At 35.1% G+C, this 26,828-nt stretch overlaps 2 protein-coding genes across 4 annotated transcripts; both read left to right on the top strand.

The window, feature by feature from the left end:
* Window positions 1–4,710: 4,710 nt before the first annotated feature.
* On the top strand, window positions 4,711–13,481 carry LOC122313869 (nephrocystin-3). 3 transcript variants are annotated; one of them, XM_043129151.1, is made up of 9 exons: window positions 4,711–5,051; window positions 5,502–5,738; window positions 5,989–6,262; window positions 6,943–7,093; window positions 7,770–7,992; window positions 10,987–11,078; window positions 11,682–11,817; window positions 12,454–12,785; window positions 12,989–13,481. In XM_043129151.1, the coding sequence occupies exons 1-9, from the start codon at window positions 5,005–5,007 to the stop codon at window positions 13,237–13,239; spliced, it is 1,743 nt and encodes a 580-aa protein (XP_042985085.1). In that variant the 5' UTR covers window positions 4,711–5,004; the 3' UTR covers window positions 13,240–13,481. The 3 variants fall into 3 exon arrangements, with proteins under 3 accessions (XP_042985085.1, XP_042985086.1, XP_042985087.1); XM_043129152.1 differs by having other exon boundaries at window positions 5,530–5,738; XM_043129153.1 differs by having other exon boundaries at window positions 5,578–5,738.
* Window positions 13,482–15,964: 2,483 nt separating this feature from the next.
* LOC122314006 (putative aminoacrylate hydrolase RutD) lies at window positions 15,965–22,902 on the top strand. The gene is made up of 11 exons (XM_043129372.1): window positions 15,965–16,232; window positions 16,473–16,668; window positions 17,164–17,246; window positions 17,697–17,797; window positions 20,038–20,133; window positions 20,459–20,512; window positions 21,109–21,257; window positions 21,501–21,618; window positions 21,791–21,878; window positions 22,267–22,495; window positions 22,585–22,902. The coding sequence occupies exons 1-10, from the start codon at window positions 16,106–16,108 to the stop codon at window positions 22,476–22,478; spliced, it is 1,224 nt and encodes a 407-aa protein (XP_042985306.1). The 5' UTR covers window positions 15,965–16,105; the 3' UTR covers window positions 22,479–22,495; window positions 22,585–22,902.
* The last annotated feature ends 3,926 nt before the right edge of the window (window positions 22,903–26,828 follow it).

Genomic DNA, 26,828 nt, shown 5'->3' on the forward strand with positions numbered 1-26,828 from the left:
ATAAACAAAATATTAAATCATTTTACAAAAATTGAAAATCAAGATACTGCATGAATTATCATAATTGTAATAAGTTTCTTCAAAAGTTGAACACTAATTAAGGTAAAAAATGTGAAAAACTCAAATGCTGATTTTGCAATTAACCATTTTTCCTTCAGCATGCACTTCATTAAGATGGTGGTCGATTGTTTTGTACTGAATTTGCAATGGATAGAGGCTTGCCTTAAGATGTTGTATGCTCATTTTCTCCAAAAAAAACAAAAGATGTTGTATGCTCATTTTCCCCAAATTCCTCTCTCAGGATTGGATGTTTTTAAGTATTGCAGTTTGCATTTTTTAAATTTTGGCTAACTCAGATTCATTTAATATGAATGCAAGTTCATATGAATGCATCGGAATATCTTGAATTTTATTTTCAGTTTGCAGTTTGCATTTTATTTTATTTAATTATTACAATTTTTTCAAATTTTCACACAAAATATAATTAACAATTGAATAATTGAATTTATATATATGTGTCAGATTTCAAGATATGGATGCGCAACCATATGAGACCTCAAAACAGGATCAGGATGACACAATTCCGTCCCCAGCACTGAGATCTAGACCCACTTACATTTTATTGGTATTAATGGTAATTAAATTCTATTTTTACTGTGTTCAATTTTCTAAATCAATTTTGGTTACATTTATTGATTGACTACTTCTTTTATCTTAATTTCAGGTACTCAGAATGACCAAGTACGGTGCTACAGATGATGTATTTCTATTTAGCTGAATCAATATGTTTATTCTTATAGACTGTTATATCAAACTTTGAAATTGACTGTTATTTCTATTATCAATTATTTAGGACATTCTGAATTATGTATAATAATTAATTATATAGTCTAACTTGTTCAAACAGATTTGAGCTTTTGGGATGGAAATATTGTCCCTAATACTCGTTCATCGAAGATAATTTTCATTTGAACAATACATACTGTATATAAATTCTATTTGAAGTTTGAACGGTAAATAACATTGTAAGCTACCCAAACAAGTTTTGCATAGATAATGATTACATATTCAAACTACAAAAAATAAAATAAATCCTATTTGTTTAATTGAGAAATATTAAACAAGAATAAAATCTATATAAAGTGAGTTTTTATTAAACAATAATAAAATAAATTTAAAGCAAAATAAAATGGATGACTTTTTTCTGAAGTCGGAATTCCGAATTCCGACTTCGATTGGAATTTTGGAGTTGAGCTCCAATTCCTTTCAGAATCTTCGGAAGGCCCGGTTCTGACTCTGTCAGAGTTGGAGCACAGGCATAGAACTAATAATAGTGCTGGATGTGAGATAGGGGAGGGTTGGAGAGGAGTAGCAAGACTCGGAGAAGAAACACTCGTAGTAAGGGAGAATGAAGACGTGGAGGGAGTTAAGTGTTGGGAAGAAGATGAGGTAGGTGAGCTAGGCCCCGAGCCAAGAATGGATGATGAAAAGATAGGAAGTTGGGCCTGAGGTATGGTTGAGAGGACAAAGGAGGGATAGGCCATGACTTAGAGGAAGGGAATTAAAGCTCATCAAATTTAACATCACGTGAGATATAAAGTCTATTTGTTGTAAAATCTAGACATTTTATATCCTTTGTGATTAGCATTGTAGCCTAAGAATAAATAGGATTTAGACTGAAATTGCATGTTGTGTTTTATTGAATGGTCTTAAATTGAGCCAATAATCGATCCAAATATTTTTAAGAAAGTGTAATCAGGAATGCGATGATGAACCATAAAATGGGGGGATTTATTTTGAAGAATTGAATTAGGTAAAAGGTTAATTGAATAGACTGTAGTTTGAAATGCATTATCCCAAAAAGTTGGAGGAAGTGATGCATGGGCCAAAAGGGTAAGCCCAGTATGAACAATGTGTTTGTGTTTACATTTGATAAGCACATTTTGTTGGTGGGTATGAAGATACGAAAAACAATGAGTAATACCCAATTTTTGGCACATAGGAGTGAAGGATTTAAATTTACCACCTCCATCAGTTTGAACTGTAGTGAGCTTTGTATTGAAGAGACGCTCAACATAAGGTAAAAAAGAGGAAAAAAATGAAAGACATCGGATTTTAATTTCAAAGGAAAAAACCATGTATAACGTGTATATTGGTCCACAAAAGATGTGTAATAGCAAAATCCATTAGGAGAAAGAAAAGGGGCTAGACCCCAAAGCCCTGTTACAATAATTATAAGGGTCGTGGGTAAGAGGTCCGACTTGAACTAAAGGGAAGTTGGTGACTTTTTGCAAGAGGACATGCTGAACACTAAAAAGAAGGATATTTGTCGAAAATTTCAAATGGTTGGTGTGCAAGATAGTTGAAACAAGCTGAAGTGAAGGTGGCCTAATCTGTGATGCCATTGAGCTACTAAGATAGGTTCGCCAAAATGAGTAGAAGGAGATGAAGCAAAGGACGCCTTAGGAGGGAAGACATACAGGCCATCACGGGTTGGACTGGTGAGGAGGATCTTCTAGATCGTTTTGTCCTTGACAGAGAAATAAGAATCATGAAATTTAAAGAAACAATAATTATCAACACAAAATTGACAAACAAAAACAAAATTTTTAGTGATGGAAGGTAAGTGTACAAGATTATGGAGAATAAAGGAGGAGGAGGAGGAGTTGAGAGAGGAGTCACCGAAATCTCAATGGGAAGATTCAAGCCATTGCCCACATGAATTTGTTCACCACCATGATATTGCTCGAATGAAAGGTTAAGGTTGTTGAGTTCATTGGTAATATGGTGGGTTGCATCATAATCAAGATATCAAGTAGAGTCTGAGAAGGACCTTGGTGTTGTGTAGTTGGTAGAGAATGACGGTGGGGTCTCAAGTTGATAGGCATAGTCAAACCGATGACGACATTACAATGCTACGTGACCAGTTTTGTTACAGACCTGTCAAGTAGGATGGGGAGCCTAAGAAGCAGTGTTGGAGGAACGACCTCCACGAGAGAACGAGGAAGATCATCCTCTACCATTGGGACCTTGGCGTCCACCTTGAAAAGAACCATGTACTCGTTGATTACGGCCATCAGAAATAGAGAAATTAGTCATGGGTTCAACAGAGAAGGGGGAGTTTCTAGTGGAATGGGACATGCGACTCTTATGGACTAGAAGTAGTTGGTAGCGCTCAAGAGAGGAGACGGGTTCAGCACGAGTGGTGATTGATGTAAGGAAAGATTCATAAGCAGAGCTAAGACCTGTTAGCAAGTAGGTGACGAATTCTTTATTAGGAAGGGGATGGCCAGTGGCTACTAAGATGTCTGCAAGAGAGCAGACTTTGGCAAAATAATTAGTGATTGACTAGGTACCTTGAGTGAGGTTGGTTAATTGAAAACGAACATGAAATTTTTTAGCTTGAGAGCAGGAAGCAAACGTGGTTTTCAAGGATAACCAAAGTTCCCGAGAAGTTGTAGAGGAGAGAGGATATGATCAATGATGGAATTGAAAAGAGAAGAAAAAATGATACTAAGAACAAGTTGATCAGTACATTTCCATGAGGAAAAATCTGGATTGGGGTTAGTTGAATTGGGTAAAAACTCAGAGGGAAAGGAATGAAAGCTATCAATAAATTGATAACGATCCTGACCTCTAAGATAGGGACTGATTTGAACCTTTCATAAGGTATAATTTTTAGAGGTTAATTGGTGGTGACAATGTAGGAGAAGGAGGAAGCAATGGAGGCGTGTGGGGAAGGGAGGGGTGGGTTGGATAGGGCCGTGGAATCGGACAACAATTAGTCTTGCTACTCTGGTACCAAGACAGACTAAGGTTTGCTTCAACACTCGGTGCATTTCATTGATAATTCTATCAGTTATTTATAAAAGCAAAAAGGAATAAAAGCTGGTTACAAGTACAACATAGAAGCAAATACAATGGGCTACAATTCATTCTGGAAGATTATTTTCCTATACATTTGCCTTAGCACTATCATCTATTCTAATATGTTCAATTGGGTTGCATTTTATTTCTTGAAATATGGTTAATTGAGTTCAGGACCAATTACAAATTACGATATATTTAAAACCCAGTATCATCCGATATACGGTTTATATTAAAAAAAAAAAAAAACTCTAGTTACACAATATATAGTCATTTTGATTCATCAAAACCATGTCATTTTATGCTTAATAGAGCATCTTCATTTGCTTAACCAAAGTTAAAAGTTGGTCAAAATTTAAATAATCTGTGCTAAAAGACGCCACATTGGATTGGGTATCTCTAAAATAATTTGAATTTTAATTATAATGCTTTATCAAATATATCTAACTACAGTTGCTTCATCAAAAATTAAAATAATAGTTTCTCACTTCAAGCAAATAGATTAAATTAATTATAATATAACTAACATTTAACATTTAGAATATAATTATTATTAATATTTAATTGGTAAAACTACAAAATGTGATAAAACTAAATTAAATAAAAAAATAATTAAATTAATAATATTTTATTATTATATAAAGAGTAAGTGGATAATCTAATATGAAAATTAAATTTAAATAAAATAGGCAAATATAAATATATATGATATTAGTTAAAATTTTTATATGCATTCGGCTAATCTAAGGAGAATGCTCCAGAACGTTTTGGGCCGTGTGAGGTCGTTTTGGGCCATATGCTTAATGATTAATCTTTCGACGTCGTTTTGTGTTTTAGTTAGTAGTTACACATGCCCCCCGCGATGTCTTTCTATCTGTCTGCTCTCTCCCTCGCGCCGAAACTGTGAAACTTTAGCATTCGAGTTTCTGCCGCCGTCTCTCTGTTGCCGCCGGCCTTTCTGTAATTGTCTCTCCCTCCCGTTTCTCTCTGTCTGTCCCTTGTAATTTTTATAAACGAGGTTGGTGTAGATCCACGCCGCTAGTGACTCGCCGAGTCAACTGGCCCACTCAGTTTTCCTTTTAAAGCATCACGCCATTAGGTTTCAACATACCTGTCTCTGCCCTGCAAACTCCTCCAATGTCAACTTCCCTTATTTCCCTCTCCCCATCTACCAACAACTACAGGTACTCTCTCTCTCTCTCTCTCTCTCTCTCTCTCTCTCTCTCCATATTTTCTGTATTTGTGTCCTGAAATTTACTCTGTGGAAGGTTCTCTGTGGGTTTGGTTGGTTAGCCTTCTAGGTTCCTTAGGTAGTTCTATTTTTCTGGGACTCTTCAGTATTGGGTTTTGTTCCTGCTAGATACATGACATTATTTTATATTTATTTAATTGATTTTTGTTTCTTCTAGCTGCACCACTGTACTTCTGATATTCTGAACTGGTTGAGTATATGATTAAATGCTCTCTCCAACAGCGGAGGAATTTCCATTTTTGTTTCTATAACATTTAATTATTAATTGAGAAAACTGTTGTTTCGGCTAAGACATTTGAATGTGTACATATGTGCTTGGTCTTGGACTTTGCCTCATGCTTTTGGAGTTCTGTTCTTTATTTTTCTAACTTGAACATTTTAGGATGAGCCAAGTGTGTCTACACATGCAGTCAGAACATTTACGGAAAGCTATAACATGCTTCTCAGTTTGTCACCAGAAGCAGAAATGCAATATCAAGCATTACATGATACCCATCAAAGCCGTTTCTGGTCACCGTGTCTATAGAACTTTTGCATCAGTTGGGTCATTAGAAGCAGATGTGGCAAGCCACGGAAATGATGCTCCTCCTGGTGTTTCAACTCCAAACAACTCTCGGAGGTGGGATAATTTAAGTAATTGCTATGGTTTACTTATCAAACCAATTGCAATGGTTTTCCTTCAACGACAATGGTGATTTAATGTAATTTCTAGGAATCTAAAATTTTGATGTGTAAAATCTTCTTGAAATAGCGTTAAGAATTTAATCTCGCAATTTATGGATATAAGATTCTGTAGAAAGCATTCTAATTTCTAAACATGTATAATTGCAAAATAAGAATCATCGTTATCACATACTTATGATTTGCAGGTCTAGAATGTCTTTTGACCAGACAAATTACCCCTTGGATGACATGACTAATTTTGAGAAACAGCTGCAAGAATTATTTGATGAAGTCAAAAGAATGATTATGATGGGGAACAGAAATGATGCCATGGACCTACTTAAAGCAAACTATGAAGCTGTGATAGAACGGATGAATAAAGGTAGCAAAGGCATTGAAGAAGCTGCACTTCTTGACATCATTACCCTTGGTTATATGGCTGTTGGAGATTTGAAGTTTGTTGCTTCCCTACTGGCTATGGTAATTGCTTCTTCCATAGGCGTTGTGATAATACTCTGACACCATTCATTCTGAGACTTTCTGGTTTCCTAGTAATAAAATCTCTTTTTGTTATGGTAAAAGAAAAAGAATGGTAGGATTGTTTTTTATTCAAGTTTTAAGCTATTTATAAATCATAATCAGTTTCAAGATTGACCTTGGATTTCTGGATTATTGTCAGTTATATGAGGATGAAGGATTGAGAAGAGTTTATTCAATTGGTTTCTCTTCCCTTCTTTGCTGTCTCCCCTTTTTAATGTTTCTCTATTTGCTGCTGACTTCCTTGTATATATATATTTGGTCTAAATTGATTATGTAATGATTCAAGACCAACAAAGAAAAAGCATGCCCTTGACAAGCATATGGACCCTCACAAGCTCATCTTCACACAAACTTGTCTTATCTGAACATTCTAATTGTGTTTTTCAATCCAGATGAACTGTTGCCTCTTTATTCTGTGAGTAGGCCACAAACACTGTGTTATTCATATAGGGGCTATTGTCAGTGTGACACTAAACCATTTTTGGGGCATTTTTTTGAAACTGTACCTATGAGAGGTCATGTGTTGTGTGCAGAGGATTTTTTCAAGGTTTTTGCATCTCCTTAATTTTCATTCATTAAATCTTTATTTCCTTTTTCCCGTACATTTTTGTTGATGGCAGTTGGCTGAGGTTGTTGACAGTCTAAAGGACAACGAACCACTTCTGGATGTTGTGCTTGTGCATATGGGAAGTTTGTTTTCGGCTTTGGGGAAGTTTGATAGATCATTGCTTGTGTACCAGAGGTCTATTGATATTCTAGAGAACAGATATGGTAATGGGCACCTAAACTTCTATGTAATTGTTATTGTTTGTTTTTGCTCATGTCGTGTAACAACTTGAATCACAAAATATTTGCCTGGTTCTAGGTATTTATTTTAATTGTTAAACAATTTTAGTTAGTGTTGTCAGATTCTAGATCAATATGCTAGATGCCCAATTGAATGGCTCTACCATCTAGCTTACTATATTGTAAAATTGTGTATCTTTATTTTTTTATTTCTAATCCTACAAACCACAAGGCTAAAGTCCACTGTTGAAGCTAGGCATCTGTAAACCTTTTATACTCCCCCAAAAGGAGAAGACCACTGTGGACCGAAGCCATCAAATCTTAAGAAACAGTGCTTATTATTCCTATTCTTTCCTACCATGCCAAGAAAAGTCAAATACAATTTTTTTTTTTTCTGAATTTTTGTCATATCTTTTTATGTTGAGCCAATTATTTGTTCCTTAAGATTCTGTTACTGCTGCAGGGGAATGGGGTTTACTCTGCAGGGGTGGGTCCAAAGGGCCCTGCCTTGGAGAGGTTCCCTGACATTAAAAAAAAAAAGAAAAAAAAGATTCTGTTACTGCTGTTGCATGTTTGATATTTAAATGTTGTCTTAAACTTCATGAAAAGAGCACGAGTGCAAGACAGGAACTCAGTGGTTGCCTTGAAACTTTTTCTTCAGGGAAAAATAGCATTTTTCTTGTCACTCCATTGTTAGGGATGGCAAAAGCACTTGGATCCATTGGCAGATCAACAAAAGCAGTTGAAATCTATCATCGTGCAATTACTATTTTGGAATTGAGCAAAGGGGCTGAAAGTGAGGATTTGGTTGTAGCTTTATTTGGTCTTGGAAATCTTTTGCTCAAAGAAGGAAGATCGTCAGATGCAGAACCTCATTTCATCAGGTTACTTTCTTCTCTGTCTCTCTCTGCCTATCTATATATATATGCACACACATGCACACACACATATATATATATGGTGTATGATGAGTACACCCTCTGTATCTGGAATCAAGCTAATAAAACCTTAGTGTATTGGTTGAAGTTAAGTCCATTCATCAACCAAATCAGAGCTTGCAAACATTATGTGGTCTATGTTCAGTAGAACCCTACCTTTACTGTGTTGTGGCAACAATTTCGGAATTATTGATCTTCTTACGCTTCTAGCTTGTTTTCACTTGTCTGTAAGGATATTTAGTACTATGTTGCTCATCGAATTAGGTTTTGTTAGTGGCCTATATTTTTTATTTATTTTTATAGTTAATAAGAGAATTTGATTCCAAGTAAATAGGCATAGCCCAAGTACTCAAGATGTATACAAGTGAGTACACCTAGATACAAGCTAAAACAAAACACAACTAAAGCAAAACATTACAAATGTTCCCATCCCTTACAGGATTCTTCACCCAAAAAATTAAAAGTGCTAAAGAAAAACTCCCTGAGTTCCCCCATATAACGTTCACAATCTTCAAAACACCTCCCATTCCTCTCCAACCATAAGCACCAAAATAAACACCAGGGGATCATCCTCCACACTGCTGCACTGCCTCTACTCCCCCACTAGACCTTGCTAGCAAGCCAAGAAAGCCAAGAATGAATAACATGTCTTACGCATCCTATTGTATAGGCCACTAACAATTGACTTTGAAGTTGTTCAAAGAGGTATCTCTATTTTATGGTGGATTCCATTTTGCTTTGAGTTTAATGTTGCTTGACCCATTATCCCTACCTTCCACTACATCAATTCGTATCAGAGTGAGGACTTGCCTAGCAAGATGTGCAACAACACATTTGAAGTAAAATTCCCATCAATGTTGCTTGTGGCAAATCTTGTGAAACAAAGGCGGAAGATGAAGGAACAATGCCAAGAGATGGCAAAAGAAGGGCTAAGATTAACAATATGCTAGCCAAACTGGGGCTCAAGATCCACAAAATTGAAATTGAAAATAGGACGTGTGCCAAATATTTCTTTCGAAGCTGACTTACTTAGTGCCACATTCATTATCAATCCATCAATAGAAGACGCTCTGAAGATGTTGCTCTTGGCCAGCTAGTTGGCTTACACCAAAGTTCAGCGACTCACATGCTACGGAGATAACAATCCAGAGTTATTTCTGTCCACAATCTGCACAAGGTAAATCTATGGAAAGAAGGAGGAGAGCAATTTGATTTAAGGGGAACAACAACCTTATTGTCACCTATGCAAGTAGGTTTATCAAGCACCACAATATTTTATTTATAATTGTTTTAATCAATCGAAGGTACCTGATTAAATTGTGGTTTGCGATGCTTGCAAGAATTTGACGTTGAAGAGACTTGTGAAGGGCAACAAACCAAAATTTCTAAAGTAGAGAGCCAATCACTCAAGCCATTAGGGGATCTCTAATATGGGTTAGGTGTTTTCTTGTATACGTTCAATGTACCTGGTTACTCCTTTTGAAATATATGATATTTTTACTTATAAAAATAAAAAATAAAAAAATCACTCAAACCATTTCTAACCCCTATGTGGTAGTGAATGAAGAACCTTCCCTAAAGCAAATCTGGGAGGTGTTAAAGAGGTTATATGACAAGAACCTTTAAATGATGAGGAAATTGGTGATTTTACTTTGGATGAATTGCCAAACAAGGCACCATTAGTTAGACATGTTCAACGTTATGCTAATTTAGTGCCGGTACTGAGTTTTCAACAATATTGCTTTTACCTAATGAAGAAACGGTGGGGAAATTAATAGAATAAAGAGGTTGGAGTTTTCTCTCTTGAGTCTGGCTTGTTACCCCACAGATCCACACTCAAAGTGCCACTAGGCACTAACTATTCTCTAGAAATTCACCAAAGTTACTTGCATTGCAAGGGAAAGGCAATGAATGTTCCTCGTGACTTCCTTATGTTCAACAGGAGAGTGGTCTTTTATCAAATATATGGTTAGATAATGTTGAAGTGAAGTACATAGATTCCTTGGTGTGTTGTACTATTGTTGCTACTTCTAGAGTTATGGATTTTGGAGACTGCCATAACAAGATTTTTCAACCAGATTAAATCTAATCTTTAGTTATCTCAGTTTGATGGAGTTGCATTTACGATACATGCATGTTCTAGCAGATGAGATGGTGGTGAAGGTGGCTGAAGATGCTCTTTATGTGAAGAAGCAAGAAGTTTGCACAGATATGGACTCTAAGGATGTTGATGTAATTTTGACACATCTACACATGAAGGGAACCAAAATGCAGTACAAGATCATGAAAAGCCTTATCTTGAGATTATCCCAAGTAAGCAGTTGTTAGGAAAAGAAGGAAGCATCTCTCAATGCAAATTTCACTTATTTATATGAAGCTTTAAAATGGAATGGAGATTCAGTTATGATGAATTGTGATTTGGTGAATGGTTGAAGTACCATCCTCTAGATTGGATGACTTGTTCCAAAATCATAACTTGAGGATGAGTTATAACTTATATTCATGTGGAGGGTACTGATGTGGGACAAGTACTTCCTTTATATTTGGAAAAATGGTTAGGAAGTAAAACCTGAGAGCGTTGGTCGAAATTCCGTAAGTATTGATTTTCATGTGTTTCAGCTTATTTTTTCTTGTTTTAAGGGTATTTTGGTAATATTTGTTACTGAGGTTAGTTTTTTATGTAGCCTATAGGGAAAAAAAGTCTCAAGACTTCCAAGTTATTTAGAGAAATTTTATATATATTTTTTCTCGTGACTTGCATTATTCTTTGGGTTTTGCTTAAAAATAATTATTTTTTGGGTATAATATTGTTTGACCCATTATCTCTGCAGCTTGCATTGCGTCTATATATATTTTGCTTTGCTGTCTTACACATATTGACTGGATTGAGCTAAAGCTTAGATTGACTATTCACACTTGTATTCTTTTTTTCTTTTGTAGAATCTTAACCTTGTATAAGAAGTTATATGGAGAAAATGACGGAAGAGTTGGAATGGCTATGTGTTCCCTAGCCCATGTGAAGTGTGCAAAGGGTACCTTTAATTTCTCTCCTGTTATTTATTTATTTATTTTTCTTGATTAATGCCCTTTTCACTTTCATGCATTACATTTCATAGACGCTCACCTTAAAAATGTGCTCCCATAACAGAAAAAACTGTTTGGCCATAATTTCTTATTATTATAATGGTTTTTTGATTGGCATTGGGTGTCCAAAGCAAAGTTTCGCTAATCCCAAGAGTGCACAAGCTCTCAATAAGGAGTTTCCTGTAAGTGCACCTCGGGTAATTTAAAGGAAAATTACCCTAGTCTGATGGCCCCTAGAATTGTTTGCACCCAAGGTTCGAACCTTAGATCTAGAAGGAGCATATCACCCAGACCATGATTCTTACTACTTTAGCCAATCCCTAAAGGTTAATTATTAAAAAGTAAGATGGCCACTGATACAATTCAAGTTTATTCATGGATGATGAGAGTCCTACGTTGCTCAGAATTTTTTGGTTTGATGAGGAAATGGCCTCTGCTAATATGTGAAATTCGAGGGTCTTGGGCCTTAGGCCTTTGGGTCAGTAGATCAACCATGCTCATCAATTAATCTGTTTCCCAAACAGCTTGATTCTTGTGCAAATGTTACACAGGAAATGCTGATGAAGCCATTGGATTATATAAGAATGCTCTCCAGGTCATCAAGGATTCAAATTATATGGCTTTAGATGACAGCATAATGGAGAAGATGAGGATAGATTTGGCAGAGCTACTTCATGTTGTAGGAAGGTAACGTCAAATTCTCACTGGGGTCGCATATGAAAACGGATATAGAGAGGCATCTCAAGTAATTTTATGCAATACTAATGAAAACAAAAGTAATTTTATGCAGTAGACTGCTTTCCATTTTGTCATAGTTCTACATTACGAGTGGAAGTGACTTGACAGTGACTAGATTTGCCTATATCAACATTCAACAACATTAATTGGTAGGTGTACAAAAAATGGTGGTTACATGGTATATCATTGAATCTCCTGTGATTTTCTCGGAATTTTGAGTTTGGGTTGACTTCAAATCCAGAAACAGGGCATGCATTAGGCTTATAATTACTCTTGAGCAGTAGATGCTGAATAAAAAAACCACTCGGGAGCTTACCAAACAAAATGTTCTGCTTCTCTTTGTTGTGACAAGTTTGGATGAGATGTTTGATCTTGGCACTTGATAATTAAGATTCTGACATACTTTTGCTTATAGTACCTTTACTAAATGGTAGCTAGAATGTAATCGAACTTGATATATTTTGCTGCTGTCTGAAACTTCAGTAAATAATAGAAGCTTTTGACCATGTAATTTCCTTTTGCACTAGTTGTAATCTTTCTTCCTGATCAGTTTCTTTTCCTTCATTGTCATCTCATTGCTCTCAGGGGGAAAGAAGGCCGAGAAATGTTAGAGGAATCCTTGTTGATCACTGAGAAGTATAAAGGAAAAGAGCATCCCAGCTTAGTGACGCACTTTGTGAATCTTGCAACCTCCTATTCACGCTCAAAGAATTTTGTGGAGGCTGAACGCTTGCTGAGGATGAGTTTGGAAATCATGGGGAAGACTGTGGGCCCTGATGATCAATCCCTCACCTATCCAATGTTGCATCTTGCAGTTACCCTCTACAATCTAAAACGGAATGAAGAAGCTGAGCAACTTGCCTTGGACGTTTTGCACATCCGTGAAAAGGCATTTGGAAAAGATTCTCTTCCTGTTGGTAAGCTTGTTTTGTACCTTTTGCTTGGTGCTCAAAATACTTCCTGTCTTGTCTATTACCCTCCCCATTCATGTTGGATAGCCATTCCTTCGTCTAATCAAATCTGGCCATGGACCTTCTTGAAAGGGTTGCAAAAAGCATTCGAAATATTTTCCTGAACCTCTAATTTTCTCTGAGCTGATGTTTTCTGATTTGTATGGCAGGGGAGGCACTGGACTGTTTGGCATCCATCCAGACTAGGTTGGGGAGGGACTACGGAGAGTTGTTGGAGCTGCTTAAGAGACTTCTGAGTATCCAAGAGAGAGAGTTCGGACATGAGAGTGAAGAGGTCATGGAAACCCTGAAAAAAACTCTCTACTACTTGGACAAACTGGGTAGGAAGAACGAGAAGTTCCCACTGCAGAAAAGATTGTCCATGCTTAGAATGAAATACAAAGAAAGGATCCAATATTAATTGCATATAATCATATCATATATCTAACCCTCCACATCTTTCTCTCGGTTAGTAGGGAGAGGTAATATCTGACCATTTCATCTCCTTGATTTGTCTTGAGTTATGCTATCAACCACACATGTTTTACTCTTATCCCACTACCTAAAATATGTCACTTTTATTGTCTTTGGATCATCCTTTATGTAAAAATTTGAAAGTTGATGAGTAATACCATCTTACCATGGTGGGATGAGATTGAGATGTGGACGTGGTTCATAGAATTTTCCTTAACGAGTAATGCTACTACTAACCACACTCTCATCTAAGTGATCTCACTCTTATCTCACTATGTAAATTGTAAACTATGTCACGTTTATTGTCTTTGAATGGTCTTTTATGTAAAAATTTAGAAGTTGACGGGTAATGCTACCTTATCATGGTGGGATGTGAGATGAGACTTAGATGTGGGTGTGGTTTGTAGAAGTTTTCTTTTGTGTTTAACTGGCCTGTGGCAGAGGGATGTGCACATTGCTGCATTTCATTATTAAGAATTTAAGATCCTCGGGACTGTTGAATTGCTAATCACAACAGGAATGTGGATTTTGGAAAGGAAAAATATAGTTGCAAGCACAATTGTGCACTAATCTGTGCACTAATGTTATGTGATTAGTAAAAAAGTAGATTTTATTAAAAATAGTGTTAATTTAAATTTAAGTATGAATAAATCAGTATTGGTATATAGATTAGTGCGCGACTGCGCTTATATGTAGTAAAACTTTTTTAGAAAACCTTGAGTTGGGCCTGCACTGAAAAATCTCTGATTAACTCAATTAGGGCTGGGTTAAGAACTTAAGGTATACAACCTATGAGCAAAGCCCATCAATGGACTTGAGCTATAAGCTATAAGACTAGCTCATGCACTAACAATTGCAAGTCCCAATTCCATGAGTTATTATCAAATAGACAAGTGAACAGAAAAAGAAAAATCAGAACAATCCCTACAGCAAGCACATGTCGACTCCATCACCTTCCTCCAATCTGTATCTCCTTTGCTTTGGATTTGATACAAGATTTTCAAACCTCGATTTGTGTCTTCCCCAATCTTAAATTATGATCTCGTGTATTTTTTGAAATAATTACAGTTATGAATTATGTAGACGTCGCGTATTCCATTTGAAAAATTGTAAAATTTATCATCAAAAATTTAATTTTTTTAAAAAAGATTTTATATTTACTCACATTTTTCAACAAGAACACCCTACACTTATGTACCCTATGAATGTAAATATCGTTTTTGTTTTTTCCAGTCTAATAATAGCCTTTAGGGAGGAAACATCATGTTAGGCTATCCATCCCCCTTCTAGAATCCAATCTGTATACGATGAAGACGGTATAATAATGAATACAAAGCGAACGAGATGGTTTTGTCAACGAACAAATAAGATATAAGAATGGGGGTAGGTCTAAGAGCCAACTGCCAAAACGGACCTTGAGGCTTGACCACTTGCATGAACCTTTCTTCTTATCCACCACGTGCTACCCTCCAAATTTGAAACACCCCACTCTACGCATCCATCTTTTGACAAGGTTTCTAGAATATAGTTGAAACGTGTCATTTATCTAATAAATCTTGTTATAAAATAAATTATAACAAATCAACCCCAAATTGAATCTCGATTATTGACTAACAATATGATCTCGATTTTTGTTTTCATTTTTGAGTAACGCAAGATCTCATACACTACATGCCTTATCCTCTATATTTTTTATGTAAATATTAGACGACTAATGTCCATTAAAAAAATATCAACTTTTATTTATTTCTCCATCAACCCTTATTAAATTATTTTAAAAAAAAAAAATTACCCTGAACCTTAAGTCTATAATATTTATTCTTTTATTAGAAATTTTTTTGACTAAACACATTAGATTGGTACATATATTAATACGTAATTGTGCTTGCAACTAGATTTTTCCTTCTTTTATATTGGCCATAGAACTATATTCCCATCAAGCAATATCAACCTTACATAGAAAACTTTTTGTTTGATTCAAATTCAGCTTTAGGAGAAAAAAGACAATATTAGTTCACATTAAGAGTCAAATAACATAAACTTGCGTGACCCTTCAAATCACCCATATATTTCAGTCCATGGCGTCTCAGCAACAGACCATTAAACTACTACCCAAAAACAAAGTCAAAACTTTCAACCGAAAAGTGTAGGAATTATTCAAAAGCATGAGGTTCTAGATGGACCCCCCAAAAGTCCCCCATTCTCCTCCATCTTCAACATCTTCTTCTTTGTTTCTCTTTCTCTCCCTCTCTCTCTCTCTAAAGATCTTCATCATCTTCTTTTCCAACTTCATCATTTCCACCGCTAAAAAAAAAAAAAAAGGATTTCAAATTATTTTAAAAATTAATAATTATTACAACCGTATCCTAATTTTTACTATTTTGTGGTTACTTAATAATTATTTTTAAAAAATAATATTTATTTTTTATTTCTTTTACCAACTTTAATAATAGTTTTTCAAACATTCTCACATAATAAAATAACATATATTAAATCAATAAATATTATTATTATTATTTTATCTCCCTCTCTAAATTCCCCCTCTTGCATGGTGCGTATTATTGACTTTGACACGTTGGAGAAGCCGACCATTCGAGTTGGGACGAACCGACCATTTTTTAACCGCCACGTGTTCGCCAGCCAACCGTTTAAAAACACTCACCCAACCCATGCCTTCTTCTTCTCTCTCTCTCTCTCTCTCGCCTCTCTTCTGTGAGACGGAATTACCAGAAAAACCATATAAAGCGAAACCAAACCGGAACCTCTTTTTTATTTTTTTCCCCTCCAAATCTCTCTGTCGTCGACTTTTCACAATGCCTTTTTGCACGGTTTCGATGCAGCAAGGCGGCGAAGACACGAAGCTCAAAGCCGGCGACAATGGAGTCGGAATCTTTTACAGAACTTACGGTCAGGGGCCCACCAAGGTCCTCCTCATCATAGGTATCCCCCATCAGATCCCGTTTTCTATTTAAGGATTTCTTATATTTGTATTTTGATTATTGAAGTGGGTTTTGGTCGAGTTTTTCTGGGTCGTCTGAATTTCTGGTGTGACACCCCGTTTCAACCCACTTGATTGATTGGCGAGATCGCATTTCAGCTCAGAATTTAATCCATCTTTTATATAAAATGAATATATGTATATATTCTGGGTCGTTGATAGTTACAGTTATGAATGGTCAGGATTGGCGGGGACTCACGATTCATGGGGCCCACAGATCATAGGTCTGGCGGGGACCGATACGCCCAATGATGATGAAACGAGGACCGGCGATTGGAACTCAGAGGACTATGAGAGTGGCGGTGGTATCCAGATATGCGCGTTTGACAACCGTGGAATGGGTCGGAGCTCCGTACCTACCAAAAAGTCCGAATACACGTGAGTTTTCTTCGTTTCTATTTCATAATTTGAAGCAGTAGTTATTTTATTTCTTTACTGGGTTTGTTGAACTTCACGTTTGAAATATTCTTTTCTTTTTGAATTCGTTTTGTTTGGCTCTCAATGGTACTGAATTTTGTTGATTGAAGTTCGTGTAATTTTCGGGTCCATAATCCTTTCCTTTCCAATGGTTGGTTTCTGAATCCACATTTGCATTGTGATGTGTGCAAGTCCACGTGTACGATTGATTGTAGTAGTTTCTTTCGGTTCGTGTGAATATTCTGGTAAAATTTGTTGAATTGAGTTTACGTTTTAGTGCGTAATAGATATCTGATTGAGCCTACTAAATTACTAGTTTTCCATCATCTTGAATTCAATCAAGAGACAGTTTAATTATATAATTTTTCGTATCATTTTATTTTCTAAGTTACCAAACAGCTCTTTTTTCTGAATATTAGCTCCTTGAACAAAATGGCCTGTAATTGTTGGATGCAGAACAAAGCTTATGGCAAAGGACGCAATTGCTTTGTTGGATCATTTGGGCTGGAAAAATGCACATATTTTTGGACATTCAATGGGTGAGCCTATGACCCTGATTTTCTATGTATAGACTTTGACTAGGTTTATATGCAGGAAGCTCCCTTACTGATATAAAATGTATATATATATATAGGAAGCTCCCTTAAATTAGAATAGTATATTTAGGATAAGTAAATCAGGTTACGACTCTTTCTGGTTTAGCTGTAATTCATGAGATAAAAATGTCCACTTTGGATGAAAATTTTGTAATTTATGATTTGTTGAACATTTTGAGTTCAAATTAAAAATTCTCTAAATGGTTTGTAGCAAGACCAACGAGAATTGAGCAAAGGGTTGATTTTCTTAATGCTTTGGTAAAATACGCTAGATTTTCTTTTTTCACTAGTATAACATAAGCTAAAGTTGAGCACGTTGAAAATGACTCTTTTAAATAGATAGTCAATCAAATTCATTTTGATTTTTTTTTTCTTGTTGTATTTTGAAAACAGGAGCTATGATAGCTTGCAAGTTAGCAGCAATGGTGCCTGAAAGAGTTCTGTCACTCGCTTTACTTAACGTAACGGGTGGAGGTTTTGAATGTTTTCCCAAGGTATTGGATATTTTTTGGCACTACTCAGTTAGACTATCTTCAATTCCTTTTTGAACTGTAGAATATAAATATTATGCCTATCATTTAGTGCACTTTTCTTTATCTCCTGAAACTTTTATTGTCATGCTAAACGAATGTGACCACACCCATTTTTATCTAAGAACGCATTGAATCCGTGTTGGTTTCAAAAGTACAGTTCATCCTTCACTTTAATTTGCTCATTATTTTTAAAGTCATCTTAGAAGACTGCATTAAAACGACTCTGGTAGGGGAGATATTCTTCCAAATATCCTATACAAACTCAAAGCTTGTAATTTTAATGTTTACTTACGGCCATACTCCAATGTAGGTGTAGAATCATGGCTTTTCACAATATAATTTCCGGAACTAGAACTGCAAGTACGTGATTTGAGCATCAAGTATGACTGCATACGGTTGACTTAAGTTGCATTACTGTTGTAGTTTGTCTTAGAACCAGAAGAACTAATATATGTTTTACTATGTACGCCAAAGCAATTTCAGGATCATAGAAAACTTAATGGGGTTTAAATTACCCATAGTATTTTGACACTGGGTCAACCAGATGTGTCATCACTTCTTATCAGCTGAAGGAGATAAAATGAGCTTGGAGGTGCAGGATTGGAAGACTGCTCGATTTTGCAAGGCTTGGCAGATGCTTCCTTTCACTGTTGTATTTAGCCTCCTGCAAGAGGGAGCAGAAATCAATCCTGAACTTTCCGAAGTGATTTTTACTTTGGCCATTTTTCACAACGAACTTTATGGGCTGGGACTTCACGATGTTGGACTTTAGAAAGAAAAAAAAGAAAGCAGCTCAAGTTGAGAACTCGCAACATGGTAGAGGGTTCAGCTATGGGAAACCTTTAAAGGGCAGAAGGCATTATAGTAAATCAATAGGAATAGGGAGAAAGGACAATAGTATGGACCCAGTGATATTAGAGGTTTTGGAACCCATTTTTCAATAGTTTGAGGAGAAGAGTAAGGAAATGACACTTTTAAGGGAACTGGACCTCCAAATTTTGATACAAGAAGAAGATACTTTGAGAGAATATTTTTTTTTTTTTTTTATTATTTGATTCGACTTAAATAGTGCATTGATATAGAGAACCCTTTATAATAGACTTTGCTTGATCTGTTAAAGATCTCTCCAAATGGGAACTATTTTCCTTATCAACCATGAAAATATAAAAGGAAATGGCTAACTACGTAATTGAAGCTAATTGTAAATATGCTATCAATTATATCTCATTAGAGATATTGTTTTATCTTGTGCCTTAACTGGGTTCATAACTGACAACCTTGGAATCGCTGAGGCCATGAACTGTCTGACTGAAGAAAGGTGGTAGATTATGTTCCTGACTGCTGGAAAACAGCATATTTGGGTGAAAAGCTGGTGGTGAAAAGAGGAGCCAGAAAATAAAGAATTACAGTGCAGGAATATCAGGGTAGCAGCTTTTGTGTTGTTGTGAAGATGGCTTAGTGTAGAAAGGTCAGGGCTATGGAAATAAGACTTTTGGTTATAGACAAAAAAAGAAATTAGTTCTGTTTGTATAACTGGAGAACAAAGTATTGTAGAAAGTTGAGGACCACAGGGAGAATAAGGAAGCAGAGAAAGATTGCGAACTTTATAAAGAGATACGAGAGAACAACACTCACAATTGCAAAACTTGCTATCACTTTGGTAGAGACTTACAGGCCTCTATAAATTAGAAAACCTTTCTAAAAAGATAATTATTTTGTTTTTTGATAAGCTTATGAAAAGCAAATGTAATCCTTAGATCTATTAAATCCAAGTCAGTATTAACACTCTAACTACATGTAGGTTGATCAACTCATCAAATTCTCATTGAAATAGGATCCGCATAAGGAAAAGCATTAATCATTTGTAGGTTATTAGGGGCATCCTGAAAATGCCTGGTTTGTTCTAAATATGATTTTCAACTCCAATTACTTATTAGTCGAGGCCACAACAGATAGTGGCGATGCAATACATAAAAAGGAAGAGACTAGAAGAAGGTAGAGGCAAGTAGAAATTTTGCACATTTTCATTCACATGGGCACATGATATAGGTCTCTGCTCGATATCCTAATCAAAAGCTACATTAGAGCCTTAAATTATGCAAAATCATCATCTAAATATAAAATTTATTACCTTCAATAACTCAATTTGGCATACGAACTTATTCTTAAAAGGATGGTCTAATTATTCCCTTTTTTAGCAGCTTGATCGACAAACATTATCTGTTGCAATCCGTTTCTTACGGGCCAAAACTCCTGAGCAACGGGCAGCTGTTGACTTGGACACCCACTACTCAAAGGTAAAAGATGCTCTATATTTGTTCCTAGTTTTGTTATTAATGTATCCTGGATATTTGACTGGTGAAGAAAAATGTTTTATATGAAACAGTCAGTAAAAGTAATAAGAATTTGTCCGGCTGTAGTTGGCATCTTTGTAAAACTATCCATATTATGAGTTCCCGGCTTTCACTTGAGGAACTTTTAATATTTGTTGAAGACTATCTTGATATCATTGCAAAAATTTGTACACTTATTTATATTCACTTATTCTGAACTACAAATTTAATTTCATTCTTTCTGTGGCTAACTTAACTTATACAATTTCACTTTGTACATTACATGCAGGAATACCTTGAGGAATATGTTGGACCTAACACGAGAAAAACAATCTTATATCAAGTAAGAGATGTTAAAAGGTCGTCAATATTATATCAAGCAACAAATGTTAAAGATTATTAATGGTGACTAGTCCTTGCACAATAATTTTATTAACAGATGAAAGTGGATATACTCACTTTTTCTACTATCATAAGTTGGCAATGAGATGTTGGTAATTTTGCTTTCAATGGATTGTTTGATTTCCTCCTTTGTTGACATGCATTATTGCAGTACAACAGATACTTGACAATAGAATTAAACAAGGGAAAAACTAATTGATCTAGTCAACTAGTTGTAGGCATCATCACTCTTCTGTTTTGGCACATATTTTATTTGATGACAGAAGCATTTAGCATCATGTTTCCAACTAATGCTAACATAGCTTGGTATGTAACAACTTACTGGCAGCTTCTTAACAACTTTACTTTATCCATTGTCGTACATGGTTGCAAACATCACATAGAAGTGTTGACAATAAACATAGGGTTGCACCTGGTAGGTTTGGTGTTACGTCAGTTGCTGAAAGCAATGTCCTTTAGTAGTAAACAATTCTTCACTAATTGTTCAGACTTACAAATTAAGATGTCCCTAACTTGACCTACAACTGATCTCTGCAGGAATATGTAAGATCTATATCATCAACTGGAATGCAGTCTAACAATGGTTTTGAGGGCCAAGTCAATGCTTGCTGGACGCACAAAATGACACGATCAGAAATTGAAGCAATCCGTTCTTCTGGATTTCTTGTTTCAGTCATTCATGGCAGGTGTGCAGCCATATCCTTTGTATAAATTAGTCATACAAAATCTTTACTCGGTCCCTTTTCTCATTGCACTTGATCATAGTTGTTACTCTGTTTTTATCAAGACAATATCTTCTGTTTTTATATGAGATGTAATGACCCTGAAAAATCAAGTTTGTAAGCTTAAATGAGATGCAATTTACAACATCTAACTTTGGATCTCATTTATTTATGTTCTCCACTAAAGAATACTCTTTGAATGTGTAGGCATGATATAATTGCTCAACTATATTATGCAAGGAGACTAGCAGAGAAGATGCAGCCTGTTGCTAGAATGATAGAACTTCATGGAGGTCATCTAGTGAGCCATGAGAGAACTGAAGAGGTATATTTCACACTCTATTTGTTTGATTTTGATTCAGCAGGCAGATTGGATAGTTTTTCAGTAATCAGTAGTATTAATACCAATGGATTGGACATTTACTTCACGACTTGATTTTTCTGTACTTGAAGGAAAAAGGAATCTCAACTAATCTACTTTCCCCCTAAAATTATAGGTCAATCAAGCGCTTCTTGAATTGATCAAGGCATCAGAAGTGAAGATCAATCCTCATGATTGGACTAATTTGCCAAAGAAAACCTCTGGTAAGTATAAAAGACTCTCTCTCTCTCTCTCTCTCTCTCTCTCTCTCTCTCTCTCTCTCTCTCTCTCTCTCTCTCTCTCTCTCTCCCCGTTTGACCCGATTACAGCATGAATTTTAGCTGTAGAGAAGGAATCATTAGTCTGTAAACGAGGTTCTCTAGTCCCATAATTATGTTCTAATCTAGCCCAGTATTTCATGATTGACCATATTGGGCTCGTTTAATTGATATCTGGATGAGAATTTTGTAATGAATCAAGGAACTAACCAAAACTGTAATTACCCATATCACAGGGAAGTCCAATTGGTGACAATCGCTGTATCACGTATCCACTAGAGAATCTTCCTTCTTTTTTGTGATCTTGTGTTGATATATGCTGTTCTTTTGGCAGGGTGGATAGGTAAAAGGATGAAATTAATCAGAGTAAACACAGAGGGTGAAAGCAATATCTCTCTCATGTTTTATTCGCTATCAAAGCTCCATCTCTTTGTGTTATACCTCTTTGGTCTTCTTTGTTTGGCATTCAACTATGGACGAAAGGCTGTAAGAAGTTTAAAACCAGTTAGAGTTGGGCCTTCCCTTGCAATAGCGGATAGTCAATGATCCCTTATTTCTTACTGGTAATTCTCTGCTCTTAAATTCCCGTCTCTTTTTTCCTGTATAAAATCATGTGCAAGGGAAGCTCAGCAGCCTTTTCCCTTCTTTTCAGGGGTTTATTGATTTGTCTCCCTTCCATTACCTCGATACCAAGGAAACCAGGATGATGAATACACAGGATTCTTGAAACGACATTTTTAACAAGATGTGAGGACTACTTATTCGGAAATCTTCATTTTTCAAAGCAGTTGGAGGCAGAAATGGCGGGAGAGTGGGACAACCAGTATTTATGTGGATCCCTCTCCCGGTGCCTTCAGTTCATGTTTACTTGAAAATATTTTGCTGACAAATTACTCTGTATCTACAATGAACTCTCAAGTCACTACTCCTTTTTTAGTGCAATTCGAAAGAGAAAAATATGTTTATTTGATCTCTTTGTTTTGGATCCTTCTGCTTCACAAGATAGAGAATTTAATCACAGTTTTAGAATCTCTTCATCACAAAGTGTAACTACATGATAAAAATGCTTGACCAGGTCGATGGAAATTGGCCAACCTACCGACCTATTAAAATAATGAAACGTGCTTATCAAGAACAATACAGAAATTTCAACCAACTTTATCTAAAAGAACCAAGTGTTCATTACTATTGTGATAAAGTCAGACATCAAGCACTTCGAGAGAAACTTCATTCGGGTGATCCAATCATATCCTACTAGTTATAGTGGATGAAGCCAAGGACTCATAATGTAATCCCAAAACAAATGTTATTATCATCCCACTTTTGGTTTAAAGAAAACAGCTTGCAAGGAAAGAACACTCTACCACATCAGATGGTTCGAACAGAGTTACAGAAACATGAGAGAGAGAGAGAGAGAGAGAGAGAGAGAGAGGAACGTGCCTGACAATTGTTGCTGAGAGATGAACATCCCATTGAGGCTCATAAGATTTCTTCTCGGGACAAAAACGAAAGCAAGAGAGTCCCTTGGTGTTGGTGGTGCAAATTAAATATACGGAGTGTTAAGCTATAAGAAGGAATATGTGCAGGATCTTCTGGGTTGGTTAAGAGTGAAGCCAGATATACTCCGGGAATATACCAATATGCCCAATGGACAGCATTGCAGGCCAAACAAGTCACCCCCCGGCCACTCTGTCTTTTCTGATTTTTCTAACGTATTACAGGGGGCAGTTTTATATAACTTGGGTCATTAGCTCTACTTCTCGACCATATACAATTTCAGTAATCATCACAAACCTCCATGCCATCAACAATGGAATTGAACCTTATGATTTGTGATCTTTAATTAGGCTGTAATGCTTCAATTTGTGATCTTTAATTAGGCTGTAATGCTTCAATCTGCAAACTGTCCATCGCTGAAATGAGAGAGAGAAATGAAAACAACTCCCAAATCTTCTCTTAAAGACATATGCATGACTTGACTCTAGCTTTGCGAGCTGACAATATTGTATTTGAACCTCCTTAAATATATATATATATCTCTTCTTTACCCTACAAAGTGTTATTCATCATCGTTTTGACCATTTAGTTTTTCACAATCTCTTAACGTGGCATCAAATGATTATACAACTTTTTATCATCTTTTACTTATCGGCCACTTATGTGATGAAAAGTCATGAAAATGACGATGGTTAGAAAATAAAAAGTTATGTTATATAATAGCATACTACACTCTTGTATCACTCCTTGATGTTGTATTGATGTGGCACTGTTAATAAATACAATGTGATACAAGCTGGATGTGAGTGTGGTCTATAATATTTTTCTTTAAAAAAAATAATATTTTCTATTTAATAAAAGTAGATAAGTTGTTAAAATCAAAAACCATGTAAAGACTTAAGATTTTGTACCGTCTTAAAATAAAACAATCAGCTTCTTCATCGGTTCCGGCCGATTCCTGACTCTAGCGGCTGCTTTTCATTAGTTATGGCCAGCCTGATCAGTTCCTGTACACTACTAATTCGCATGACACTGGCCCAAAATAAGGTGGTGCTATTACCACAAATGGAGGCCACCGAAAGAGTTATTGAATAGGCAAAAAAAATTTTGTTTTTTTTTTTTTTTTGTGTCAAAAATTTTTTAACTCATTAAATATTTAAAAAAAAAAATAAAAAATCATAAATTCATTAAAAAATATTAGTAAAAAAATAAAAAATAAAAATAAAATTGACCGCCTTCTATGGGAGAAGCATCCACCCACTCCCCCTCAAAATTTGTTAACCTATTGAATTGTTAGAGCATTGGCAATAGATTATTTATCTTTATCTTTATCTTTAAATTTAAAGAATATGTGTTTAAAATAGTCTATATTGGTTTATTCATATCTATAATTATAAATAATTATATATAGTGTTTATTCAAAGATGAAGACCTCATTTTCTTTCTTCAAATTATATTTTATTTTTTTTTTCTCTCCTCTCAACTCTCTATTTTCTCTCTTTTCTTTTTTCTCTTTTCTCTTTATTATTTTATTATTATTTAATAAAAAAATACATAATTTAATATAAAAAAAATTTTCTATATTCAAAATTAATTTTTAAAAATTTTAATATAAAAATACAAAATCCATTACCAATACTATTAGAGAATCGAGATACAGCGATACAAGACTTTAATAAAGTTTTGAAGGAACAAGAAATGCGTAAAAACCAAGAAAGTGAGATAAAAATAAAGGAAAATTCAGCACTTTATGGGCGACTTTCTTTCTTCTTTCTTTCTTTATCTTCTTCCCATTCTCATTGTTTTGCTTGAGTTAAGCATCCGTACTGGAGATAACTAATGCTTGATTTGACTTGGATAATAATTAAAGATAAAATTCATTGAGAGGATGTAGTCATGTAATATATATATAAATTTAAATTTTAAAATAATAATAATATTAAAAAATAATATTTTATTTATTTCTCATCTCATCATAATTTATTATCTAAACCTCAAAACTTTAGCGATGAGGCCGGAACAAGATCCACATTTTTGCATGGTTTTGAAAAAGATATTTATCAAATATCTACGAAGAAAGAAAAATTTTACTTATCATCTTCATATTATATATCATATATATATTTTTTATTTTATCAAATGTGAGGTGTATAGATAATGAGTAGAAAAAATAATTAATTTATGAAAAATAAAACCACAAAAAATTAAAAAAAAAAATTAAAAAAATCAAAATAAATATAGTGTGTTAGGTATGAAAGGAGTAGCAAAGGTTTTGAGGCAACTAAGCATAACCCTTTTATAAAAATAGATTGACACAAATGCCCTTTATAAAAAAATTGAACAAAAAAAATCCAGTGTTGTCTTGGTCTTTTCACCCCCCCCCCCCTCTCTGTTTTTTTTTTTCTTTTTCTTTTTAGTTAAAGGTTAATATATTGTCTTATTTAAAATTTTTAAGGATAACGGGAAATGGATGTGATATCACAGACGGAAATTGCATTTGGAATTCAATTAATAGTTGAAAAGATTTATTGCTTGCGAGCCACATCAATTGCACCTCTCAAAGTAGCTAAAAGGTCAAAATGGATTTTATAGCGCAAACATTGTGTTGTAATTAGTTTTTGGGACTTTTTAAAGAGAAGAGGTACATTAATGAAATTTTTTATAGTTTGGAGTATGATTGAAGAAATTGATAGTTTGTAGGAAAATTTGCAACAAAGTTATAGATTGAACGGTATAACGGGTTTAATTTTGGATAAATTTCGAATTTGAATCGAAATATATCGATTTTAAAAATTTAAGAACTGATATAAATCAATTGATCATTAAAACCCTTATCAGACTTAGTTTAACCGGTTTTACGATTTTTTTTTTTGGAACGCTCGTAAGAATCGGCAATTCATATTTCATATTGTCATATTGGGATTGAATCATATATGAGTTAACTCCACCCTTTCATGTTGGGTGTGTGTGTCAGATTGATGGGTTGTGTAAAAAATTGTGTAACACTTTCTCCAAATCCGCTCACATACGGCAAAAATAAATAAAGAAAAAGATGGTGCTAGGATGTGTGAAATGACAATGACAAACGAAGGGCGGTAGATTTAAGAGCCAAAAACAAAGAGATGAGATAAAACAAGGCTTGGCGAAAGAGAAAGAGGGAAAGAGGGGTGAGAATCCAAGGTGGGGAGGAAAAAGGGAAGGAGGAAGGAGTCGTCCCTGTGCTCACAAAGGGCCTAGAGATGATGAGGCATTGAAAAATTCTTTAAAACAGCTCGAGAAAGTTACACGACAAAAGAATTAGACCTTACATGTCTTGATAATGAGAAAAGATGTTAAGAAGATAACTTCAGAAAAGCTTATCTTGCATTTGGAAAAGGAAAATGCTGCATCCACCGAGTA

This window comes from Carya illinoinensis, chromosome 6, assembly GCF_018687715.1.
Source record: "Carya illinoinensis cultivar Pawnee chromosome 6, C.illinoinensisPawnee_v1, whole genome shotgun sequence".
NCBI classification, from domain to species: domain Eukaryota; kingdom Viridiplantae; phylum Streptophyta; class Magnoliopsida; order Fagales; family Juglandaceae; genus Carya; species Carya illinoinensis.

What these genes read in the sequence shown, in the direction of transcription:
- LOC122313869 (XM_043129151.1), top strand. Translation starts at nt 5,005, where the DNA reads ATGTCAACTTCCCTTATTTCCCTCTCCCCATCTACCAACAACTACAG. An exon ending in ACTCCAAACAACTCTCGGAG is followed by an intron (nt 5,739 to 5,988) that starts GTGGGATAATTT and finishes TATGATTTGCAG; the next exon opens with GTCTAGAATGTCTTTTGACC. An exon ending in TTGCTTCCCTACTGGCTATG is followed by an intron (nt 6,263 to 6,942) that starts GTAATTGCTTCT and finishes TGTTGATGGCAG; the next exon opens with TTGGCTGAGGTTGTTGACAG.
- LOC122314006 (XM_043129372.1), top strand. Translation starts at nt 16,106, where the DNA reads ATGCCTTTTTGCACGGTTTCGATGCAGCAAGGCGGCGAAGACACGAAG. An exon ending in GCCATGAGAGAACTGAAGAG is followed by an intron (nt 21,619 to 21,790) that starts GTATATTTCACA and finishes CTAAAATTATAG; the next exon opens with GTCAATCAAGCGCTTCTTGA. An exon ending in TTTGCCAAAGAAAACCTCTG is followed by an intron (nt 21,879 to 22,266) that starts GTAAGTATAAAA and finishes TTCTTTTGGCAG; the next exon opens with GGTGGATAGGTAAAAGGATG.